Source organism: Anarhichas minor, unplaced genomic scaffold (genome assembly GCF_050575085.1).
Source record: "Anarhichas minor isolate MPS153535 unplaced genomic scaffold, ASM5057508v1 ptg000043l, whole genome shotgun sequence".
NCBI classification, from domain to species: Eukaryota; Metazoa; Chordata; class Actinopteri; order Perciformes; family Anarhichadidae; genus Anarhichas; species Anarhichas minor.
In genome coordinates, this window is record NW_027466489.1 from 261739 (window position 1) to 272999 (window position 11261).

The following is an 11261-nucleotide window of genomic DNA, read 5'->3' on the forward strand; positions in this document are numbered from 1 at the left end:
ACACCCTGTCCACCAGCCCTCCTCCTTTAACGCCATCCCTTTGCACTTGATCCCTATGTGTTTGTGTGTGTGTGTGTGTGTGTGTGTGTGTGTGTGTGTGTGTGTGTGTGTGTGTGTTTGTGTGTGTGTGTGTGTGTGTGTGTGTGTGTGTGTTGGTGGTGGGGTGGGGGTTGGCTTTGCTGTGAATAACTTCCAGGCATGCAGCCAGGAACTGTCATCCACCAGTGCAACACTATCCATCCTGTCAATCTTGTTTTATAATTGTAACATTCTCATATTCTCTGGCTGAGCAGAGAGAAGTTTCCAACATAAGAAACACACACACACACACACACACACACACACACACACACACACACACACACACACACACACACCTAAACACACTCTGTGCTTCTCCAGCAGCAACATCACATCTTATTGATCAAGTTTTTAAAAGTGTGCAGTTATAAAGTATATGAAACAATCAGTAATCTGCTCCTCCTTTTATTATAAAAATAGACTCAAAGCCAACAGAATACAGGCTTAAACTTGTTGTACATGTTATGTATGAAACATAACAAAATATAATATTTTGAATTTTAAAGTATTTTAGCCAAAAAGCCATTTTCATTCTTCTCTGATGAAATAAAAACCACACAGTTATTTCTCTGAAGCATGTTATCCGTCTTTGAAGTGCACCACTGAGCGTCCAATTAATAAAGTCAATGCCCAAGGACACAACGAAGAATAAATGTCCACTGATCAAACATGTTTCCACCATCCCTTCCTTTCACACACCTCAGAAGGATAATACAGCCGGCTCACCATTCACTCATGAATTTAATCCTGCGGAGACTAAGAGTGTGATGGGGGGCATACAGTTATCACAGGGATGGCATGAGCAATGACATCTGCCAACTCATTTATCACCGGACTCCCTTAGTGAGAGACGGGATCCAATTACAGAGGTTTCTAAGGGCTCAACACTGGCCTGTTATAAATACACTCACAGAGGGTTTTCCACAATCAACAGCACACCCACACACATACAAGAACTGTTGCAGAAACATGTTGTAGGTGTATAAATGAATGTGTGTTTGGATGAACATAGGAGTCTCTGTGCTCGTCACTGAAACTAAATTATCATGGCAACTTTTCTTAGACACCTTCATTTTTGTATTGTTCTGAAGCAAAGTGAGGTATTTAGCTAAGATGCTCTGGAAAATAAATGAGATTAATATCTGCAGTGTGTACCTGTGTGTAAGTGCTTGTGCATTAAAACATATAAAAGAGGGAGAACAGTGAAGAGGGAAACACGGACGCCCCCACAGAGCATTAAACACAAAGTTATTTACAGCTCAATCCATCAATAGACGACAGGTGCAGCATCCTCACAAACAAACCTATTAGCTTTCCGCCTGCTGGAACAATCTCTAGCAATCAGCTGCTCTCTCTCACTCACTCACACACAAACACACACACACACACACACTCACACACTCACACACACACTCTTTGTGACTAGCCAATATGTACAATTTTGATGACTTATTTGCTGAATTCTTTGAAATTGTGCTAAAGAAAAAACATGAAAGTAATGTTGGTTCCCCCAAATGTGCTTCTTTCATTTATCACTCTAATTGTATTAAATATTAAGTAATAAAAGTAAAAGTTCTAATTTTGCGGAACAGTATCTCTTGTGAGTGTTACATTATTATGCAGCATAGCATTTTACTGGACTATTTTTAGCGATACTTGGCTCTATAGATAAAAAAGTTGGTTGGTTGGTCCATCCCTTTGGTCCAGACCGAAGTATCTGAACAACTAATGAATGTATTACCATGACATTTTGTACACCCATTCATTGTCCCCAGATGATGAAGTCTACTGACTTTAATGATCACCTAACTTTTCCTTTAGTCCCAACAGGAGGTCAAAGTTTTCACTTATTGCGTGAAATAGCTCAACGTATACTAAATCCACTTTTAACCCCCTTTAAAGTATTTACGACTACATCTGTCAAATGAATGTCCTGGAGTAAAAAATATATATGTTCCACCATTGTAGTAAAATACAAGAATAAAGGAACATGATATTGTTTACTCAAGTAAAGTACAAAAATTGTGCTTAAGTACTTGAGTAAATGTAAAAAATCTGTGAGCCACATATTAGTGGTCAGAACATAATGTCTCATGTGCAGGGTGTAAAGCTACAGTGCTGCATGACAAGGGCATAGGTCAAAAGTTCAGGGGCCAATGGTGGCTCCAGATGGGACCTTTCCACTTTTGGAAAAAGATGGTGTCAAGAAACAGTCAAAGATGAGATATTTTGACAGGGAGTGTATTTTGACTCTGGGTTTTGGGCCATGTGAAGAGGCAACATGTCTGACCCGTCATGTGACCATAAAGAATGAAAAGTCACAATAGCATTAGAAGGGATTGAACCAGTGGATAGTTCTGATTATAAAAAGGTTTTAAATAGAACCAAAGGAACTCTCTGAACTAAATCCTTATGAAGCCTTACATTAACTATACTAATCTGCTGGTCCCATTGCATCTGAGTTGAGCAGCATGCTTGCCATTTATTATCATAATGAAAAGCTCAATGCAAGCTGGCTTTCATATTGCCTCCTCCTCTTTTCTCCCCTTGTCCCTTTTTTCCACTCTGTCTGCCAACACCAAAATCCAGATGACCTGAACGTGGTGTACAGTAGGATCGAGTATCGAGCGGCTGAATGCAGTCGGTGCTGCAGTCTGCTGTGGCTGAGAGTGTCACGGTGTCGTCTTCCCCTTGGTCAAGAATGTTGCCAACATTAACGCCATGTTTGACAACATAGACTCTGTGAAAAGGAGATGAAGGACTACTTTTGGTCACTTTTCATCACATCATTAACATGTAACAGGCTGCAGCACAGTGAGTGCTGTGTTAAATAAAGACTAAGCTTTGTTTCATGCACAGCAACAGACTGGAGACATGGAAATATTTTCTAAACTCTTACTCTCAAGTTTTGCCAATGTCGCCAAAGCCCATTAAAGCTGATTCTATATCAGGCTCTTTGCGGCTTGCTTAAACAGTGGCGCTTTGAGTTAAATTCTGCAGTCAGCATGTTAATCGGTGCACAATGGATATGCTAACATGCTGATGTCAAAGGTGTTCAGCATCTTAGTTGTTCAACGTGTTCACCATCTTATTTGTTAAATGTGTTCACCATGTTAGTTCAGCATGTTCGCATGCTAACATTTGGTAATTTGCACAAAACACAAATGGCAGCTTTGGCGGTCTTTCGTTTTTCAGCTGTTTTTGGAAATGATTGCAGGCCGAAGTTCCACTTTAAAGATTTCTCTTATCAGTATCAGTATAAACCAGAGCTCTCGGGGTTGATTGGTCTTTCATGTGATTTGTTGACAACAAAATACAGTACATTGCCAGTCTTATCCTACAACCATTTTTGTAAGCCAATGCTTCCAAAAACAGAATACGTAATATACACTGCATGAATTTTGTACCACGCTGAAATGGAACACAATTGTAAAGAGAGAGATGGCCCTTAAATACCGACATTCCCCAATAAAAACCAGAGGAAACGAAGATGTATTAGAAGAAACAGCCTAGAAAGTATAATCTCACAAACATGGCGTAAACCAGTGGTGTATTTTAAATTTTTTTTAATATCAAATATTCTCTGTCTTTTAACACTTCTGCACCATTTTACAAAAGCCCTGGCAGTATTTTTCAAAGTCCACACACACACACGCATGTCCCAAACAAAACACATACAGTAGAAGAAAGAAGTGTTCTTCATATTGTTTGAACACTGTTTGGGTAAGTGCTCTTAGCTGCTCATCTTCTCATCACATTTGTGATTCCTTAAGATATTTCTTCAGGTCATTTGGAGATGAAAATGCAAAAGAAAATCCAACATACAAAAACTGCACAGCTGAGAAGAATGTGGAAGACGGTAGGAGAGCTTCACGAACACATGCAGTGTGATGTATTTGCAGCCAAAGACAAGAAACCAGTTGATATCAAACATGAAATGTGTGCTTATGCGTGTGGATTTTCAAGCGATGTTGGGTAAAAACTAATTTTATAAAGAGTATGTATAGCTGATTGTGGATACAGGGAGACTCTAAAATGTGCTTTGACTTAACTTAATCTTAAAATGGCTCTGTTGCAGTTATGAATTTCACTGCCACAGGAACATGTGAACAGGATTTAGTAACTTGTTGATCCTAAACCACCTGTCAGCCCTTGATGTCTTCCCAGTTTAGCAGTACGGGTTGTGAGTTCAAGTATGGTATGCTCTTTTCTAAAGTGTATTAAAAATCACATGCCTCAGGCACTTCATATCAGAATCTGGCACTGACTGGAAATCATATTAAAATATGGAATAAATGTTGATGGTGTCACTGAAATTGATTATTTCACATGTGGATCTTACTGTATGTGATATTTGGAATGAAAATTCACTTAGTGTCACTTATTATGGTTGAAGGAGTGAGGCTTGATAAAAGGCACTTTGAATTTAGTCAATTTGTGATCTTAAAAGCCCACAAAGTGTGTTGTTACAGGGACATGCAGTTCAACGGTAACTCTGCCAACATCAGACTTTACAAGTTGTTGCAAAATTGCAGCATGGGGTTATGGCAGAACATTTTGCTTAGCTTAAGGCAATAAGGTTTTTGAGTGGTAGTATCAAAATAGGAGTAAACTTTGGTCCGAGACCTTCCACAGGAGCACAATTGGGATTAAAACTATCTTTTGTGATACAAAGAAATGAGTAAATATTTCCCTTTTGAAAATAAGGACTCCACAGTTCTTTAAAGAAACAGGACGTGAGATTCTGCCTGCATTTTTCTACTAAATAGTCTACTATCTCAGCTTCTTAGTGGGATCAAAAAGCAACTTTAAACACTGTTTTTTTAAGAGATTAGTGTGGTTCTTTTGATTTTAGGAAAAGCTGAGTATGTAATACTGCATTGCATCTACCCAAATATCCATGGCTTACTAGCTGCATAGCAGGACAACATTCACACATCCAGCACAGCAATAAAGTCAGTTTACAAATGCACACAAAAATATGTATAAACAGTGTCCTGAACTGAGTTCTGTCTGTGACAGTTTCATTGAACTGAAATAAATCTTGATGCGGTACTCGCACATGTACCATACTCCTTTTTAAAACTTAATGTTAGAAAAATAATGGTCTCTTGAACAATGTCAGACATTCGTCAGCACACAAGTCAGTGTGAGAAGGAGGTTCACCAGTAGAGTTCAATGATAAAACCTCATATTAGGTGCTTTGAGTCTATCATCTTTACAAATAACACATTTGTGTTCATGTTTTTTCAGAACGGCAGAGTATCCATAAAGATTTTTTCCACTATTGGTGGAGGAGGGACCAGGTCCTCTAGTTTCAGGTAGAAGATGCGCTGTAGGCCCTGTGTGCACAGAGTCCTCAGTTCGGGGAGTTTGCCCAGAAGACGAGAAAGATAGTTGGGCCTCGGTTCTGAGCCGTTTCCGCTCACGTGTTCCCTTAAACAAGTGATGAGATGACTCTGAAAGTCCTCGACCCGTTTGGGCTCTTTGAGGCCATGGCGATCTAGATGCAAAAAAATGTTCTCATGAGAAACACAGTCCTGAATATAAACATACAATTAAAATGCAGTGAGCGTCACTGTAATGATAAGCAAACAAAGGCTCTCACCGGTGATGATAACTAACGCTGCAAGACAGGCAAACAAGGAGAGATCTAAGTTCATGCGGTGAAGGCTCTGGGAGAAATCCATGATGGAGTCAATCCAGTCACCAAAACTGTGAACGCACTGCAGTCGGTGGAGGACCAAACCGTTACAGAAGATCAGCTTGTTCTTCTCTGGATTTGACCTGTCGGGTTTCAAACCAATAGTACAATCAGCATATTGAAAGGTGCACATTAGTCTTGTGAAATATTAGTTAACATGGCATTTTTTTTTAACTGTAAAAGAAGCCGACCTGTATGCGAGTCGCAGAATGAAGAGTTCAACAAAAGCTGATTCAAGGAGAAGCTCCTGGTCCTCTGTGCAGAAATCTGTGAATCCTGGGATGGTTTCAGCCCAGATTCTTATTACATCCAAAGCACCGGTCAGCAAGTCATAAAACTGCTGGATATCACTGGCTTCCTCCTTATCTTTCAGGTTCACCACAGTCTCCTGGTACTGAGGAGGAAGAGAAGGGAAGGGTCAATGCTACTGAAGAGAACTGTAAATACCATCAATGAGATGTTTGCTGACCTGTGTTGAGTGAATTGTTGATGATCTGATTGGTACAAATGAGCTCTGAACATGCTGCAAGTCTTGAGATTTACCTTGGAGTAGTCGAGCTTTCCAATGGTTGGGTTTGAGTCCAGATGAGCCCTGACAAGAGAGGCTATGATGTTGACACTGGGGGTTGTGGATGAAGCCTCGGCCACGGTCTTGGGTTTGGAGGGCAGACGACCCCGGCGACCTTTGAGGCTGTCCGTGCGAACAACTAAGACAGGGACGAAAGAAAGCAGCACTTGAAGCACACGTTTCTGACGCTCACATGGCCATCGCTTCTTGTGACAATTTAAAAAAACGACTGCTGTATCAGTTTCTCTTTTTCTGCAGCTGGCACCATAAGGCTCTGGTTACATATGTCTGTCATTCCTAGCTTTGGTTTCAAAAGACTGTCACTACAAACCCCAGTTTGTCATACATTAGTCACTGAAAGTGAGTCTGACATTTCATTACCTTCTTTGACCATTCCCACGACAAGACATTTCTGGAAACGGCAGAACTGGCAGCGGTTTCTCCTCCTCTTGTCCACAGGACAGTCTTTATTGGCGAGGCACACATACTTTGCATTTTTCTGTACAGTTCGCTATCAAAGAAGAAAAAAAATACATTACTATGAGCAAACATAAAATAAATTTGCATTCTGTCTTATGTAGGCTTAACTCAGTAGTATAGTCCGACCAATACTGTATTTTTGAGGCTGATACCAATATAGCAAAAAAAGTCTAAATAATAATACTTTACCCTTAAAAATTGTACTTAGTGGTACCACTTTACATTGCACATGTAAAGTGGTCAGTGCTCTCTGGTTGACAAACTTTGTATGGTGTCACTATTTCTAAACTATTTCAAACACAGCTTTGAATGTTCGTACTGCAATGGCTCATTACTTTTACCAATATATGCAATAAGCTATTATCAGCCAATATGTCGTCCCAGTCAATTTATCGATCAGAATCTAGTCTTGACTCACCGGATGTGGACTGTGGGTGTAACTCTACCATTGGCCATGTATCTCAAGCTGCAGTCTCCTCAACTTCCGCTATCTGTGCTATCTATTTTGCAACGGCACCGTCGCTGCATCCTGTGCTTAATGCTGCCCAAGACGACCCAAGATGTGATTGGTTTGAAGAAATACAAACACGCTAGAGCGTTTTTCCCCTATACCAGAATGGTAATGTGTGGAGCCAGACAAAGCGCTGTGGAGATGGGTCTGGCTATGTAAGACTCGTCAGGCTCTACTCAGTAGAATAAACATACTGTTCAGCTATTTACCTTGAAGAAACCTTTGCAGCCCTCACAGGTGCGGACTCCATAATGCTGACAGGATGCATTGTCACCACAAACTGCACAGCGGCCCTCACTGGATCCTGAGTTGTGGGTTTTAGGAGACATCATGGCCCCCTCCACTATCCTGGGGCTTTCCAGGGGTCCGTGCTCCAGGGACATTGGAGGACAATGAAGCGGAGAGACATGCTGCTGAGTAGGCAGAAAGTAATGGTCATCATGGCTTGGCTGAGCATCCTGATGGTGCCCCAGGGGAGAGTGCTGCTCTGGTGCGGGGCTGCTGAAGGAGAAAAAGGAGAGCTGCTGGGCCATGGCACCCTTATCTGCCATAGAGGACGGGGGCGCTGAGGGGTAGGGGCTGAAAGGGGAATCCCACACAGGTGCAGACTGGGCCTGAAAGCCTGATGTTGGAGGGGAAGCAGCGGCATAAACCGGGCTGCCATAGTAGTCAGAGCCACCTGACGATAGTGTTTCATCAAGGCAGCTCATCGCAAAGGAACCTGGGTAACAGCCATACACCTGAAGATCATCCAGCTTGAAGGCTTGGCTTTGCATCTGAGGGCAGGAGCTTTCAGCTACCGCGGCGTGGCTGAATGAAACCGTAGAGGTGGGAGGGGAGGTGGTAATCTTGCAGGAATAAGCATCAAACTCCCCCATATAGCCATTTCCCACCAAGGTGTTGATGCCGGGCAACGAAGATGTAGACAGCTGGTCATTTTGGCCACTGATGTCCATCACCAGTTTGGCACTGAGGTCAGGATTCAAGAACTCAAAGCTGAAGTAGTTGTCATGCGGCAGGGATGCATACTGAGTTTGTACACAGGGCATTGCTAGGACAAAGAACAAAGAACAAAAACAATTACAACTGATGAAAAATAAACCTCAACTTTTGTCTATGTTATATAAATATTGTTTGTATTTATATCGTCTAGATGTCTTAATACTTAAAAAAATATGTTTTTTATGTAAGTAACTGCATTGTAAAATAATTATTCACTTGGGATAACTGGCTGACAGGAAGTTGTCGGCCTAAACATACGTATAGAGTAATGCATGCACTGAAGTTCAGACATCCCAATAATTAGATATTCGTTTAGGTCAGCGTTTTCTAATCACCCTTCTATAACCTTCTAAACAGTAGCTTACTTTAACACCTTTAACACACAAGGTCTCATTTCCTCTACATGCCATTTGTCTGGCTCTAGGACTAATCAGTCATCTTTAGAAAACGCAGAGGGAGATCCAGTGAAGCAATCAGATATCATCAGATATTGTGTTACTGGCTGTTAATGCTTTGAAAACCTCCTTCAGTGGAGAGCAACCCTCTTTGGACTGTACCAGGGAATGTTGCTGGATTGCATTTCATGGTGGGATGAATGCCAGCTGAAATAGGAAAGGTGGCAAAGCCTGTTTATGTGTGCGTGTGTGCGTGCGTGTGTGTGTGTGCATGTGTGTGTGTGTGTGTGTGTGCATGTGTGTGTGTGTGTGCATGGTTGGCTGAATGAGTGTGTATTTACATGTGCAAACTTCCTCACTCTGGGTTTTTCAATACAAAAATGATACACGTCTCATCTGATCACTGTTGTTTAACACACACATTGTTAAATAATATTTGCAAACTTACTTAAACTTAGACACTACTCAAGTGTCCAACGTGTGTTTTAAGTCCTATAAATATACTCTATACATCTTCTTGTATATCAACGGTAATACATAAAACATACATGTGGAATCATGTTAAGTCATTAAGATGAAAATACATTGTCGTAAACTCTGAGCTATTAAGCTCAGAGTTTAGATCAGACAGCTGATAAAACTGTGAGAATAGTATAGTTGCAACAAAAAGTATTTGTAGGACCAGGGTTCACTAATGACAAAATATACCCCTATAGCTCTCTCCATAATAATAAAGTTCCACTCAGTTGCTCAAGTTTATTAGGTAGGCCTACACCTATAGCTAAAACTAATGCTCTAACAGAGTGGCGTTGATTTAAATTTATCAATGAGGGTAGTCTAAGTGAATAAACAAACCTTTTTTCAACATAACTGAACATTATAACCATGAAGGAAGATTTGCATGGATGTTGTATTAGACAGCATTAGCTTTCGTACCAAACCAACTTGCAACTGACTGTATAGCTCTGGCTGCTACGCAAAGAGGGAGGCTGAGGCATGACATCTTTATACATTATTTTCTATCAAACTAACTTGAGTAAAAGGGTGCAATGTTTAAATGTTGTATCAGCAGTCTAGTCCGCTTTGTTCTATGAGCCTATAGTATTATGAAAGTAGTTATAATGAAGGATAAAGGCAAGCATATCAATTTAATATCAGCATTAATCTGCCCCCTGAATAAATAAATATCAAAACATGCAAACAAACAGTTCAATTTCACTCACCTGGTTCATGTAAATATCCGGATTTTTAAGCTTTTCATTTATTCCAAACGAGTGAAACTGGTGAATGTCACCTCTGCCAGCTGCTGTCAGAACACACACTCATTCAAACACACTCTCACACACACATACTGGGTCAGACCAATGCAGGCGGATCCATACACGCTTGTTTTATTTTGGCTACGTCGACAAAGAGGCGGGTCAATGCCCAAAGATGGTGAACAGGGCGGTGGAACGTTCCGGGTCGCGAGCCAATCAGCGTCGGCGAAACGCAGACGTTCTTCCGTGTGACGCACAACGGGATTCCATTGACGCAAGAGCCCGGGAGCGTGCGTTCTAAATATAAACCGACAACGACAGCGGCGCTCACATGGGGCTATTACTGGATGAAAGGCTAAAAATAGCCGTAGTTTGGAGGTGCAGACGTTATATGAATGGAAATATAGATGCTATACACGTTTACAACAGGGAGGTGTGTTATCACATGGCTGACCAGGAAACACCTGGTTTTTTTTCATAAAATATGATTTCTGTTGTCACAGAATGGCTAGAAACTCCCTATTCTCTGGCATCTTTCAAGTAAACTTGGGGAAAAGGTACCAGGAGTACACATTTCTACCATGTAATATGATTGAACGATTTTTTTTAAACGGTTACTAAATTATGTTTTGTTTTTTATCTTGTATATACTCATACTTTGTAATGATTTGTAGTGCTTTGTGTTTGATTCTGTTTCAGTTTTGTTTGTCAACTTTATGCAATAATGTATTTTCATGTATTTCTTCAAATTAGAGATGATTACACATGATACATTTCAAGCAATTACCAATGAATACAGTTAAGCTGAAATCATTTAGCAAAGTTTCACTTTTTAAATGGTTACGAATGAACACTTCAAATATGTAAATTTCACAACAGACAATTATCACAAGAGGAAATCCCCTCCATACAGGAGGCCTCTAATCCAGACAGACTGCATTAGACACACTAATCCTGTGAGCACTTTGACATCTAAATTCTGACCCACAAAATATGTCAATTACAAGTTAAATTCAAGAGATGTGACAACAAATTTGCACCATGGATGCCACAGCTGCAGGTGTCCATTTGTCAAAATCAATCCAAGCATCACCTAATACCCCTTATTAATACCCAACAACCAAAAAAAACACACGAACACTTAAACTCTCTCGGGGGATCTTTGGGAGTGATCTAGTTTCTCTGTTAATTATGAAAAAAGTGAGAGGGATCATTCAGCGTGAGAAGCAGTTAAGACCTGCGGGAATGGAGTCAATTTAAG

At 40.7% G+C, this 11261-nt stretch overlaps 1 protein-coding gene across 1 annotated transcript; it reads right to left on the bottom strand.

The window, feature by feature from the left end:
• Nucleotides 1–3650: 3650 nt before the first annotated feature.
• LOC142970436 (putative nuclear hormone receptor HR38) lies at nt 3651–8396 on the bottom strand. Its single transcript, XM_076110653.1, has 6 exons — nt 7554–8396; nt 6735–6864; nt 6329–6492; nt 5977–6179; nt 5690–5868; nt 3651–5584 (listed from the first exon to the last, which is right to left on the bottom strand). Exons 1-6 carry the CDS (start codon nt 8391–8393, stop codon nt 5331–5333), a joined length of 1770 nt encoding a protein of 589 aa, XP_075966768.1. The 5' UTR covers nt 8394–8396; the 3' UTR covers nt 3651–5330.
• Nucleotides 8397–11261: the final 2865 nt, after the last annotated feature.

Coding starts and splice junctions, on each gene's coding strand:
- LOC142970436 (XM_076110653.1), bottom strand. CDS start 8,393: ATGCCCTGTGTACAAACTCAGTATGCATCCCTGCCGCATGACAACTAC. Junction 6,865..7,553: donor GCTGCAAAGGTTTCTTCAAG/GTAAATAGCTGA, acceptor CTTCTTTGATAG/CGAACTGTACAGAAAAATGC. Junction 6,493..6,734: donor CGTGGGAATGGTCAAAGAAG/GTAATGAAATGT, acceptor TCCCTGTCTTAG/TTGTTCGCACGGACAGCCTC.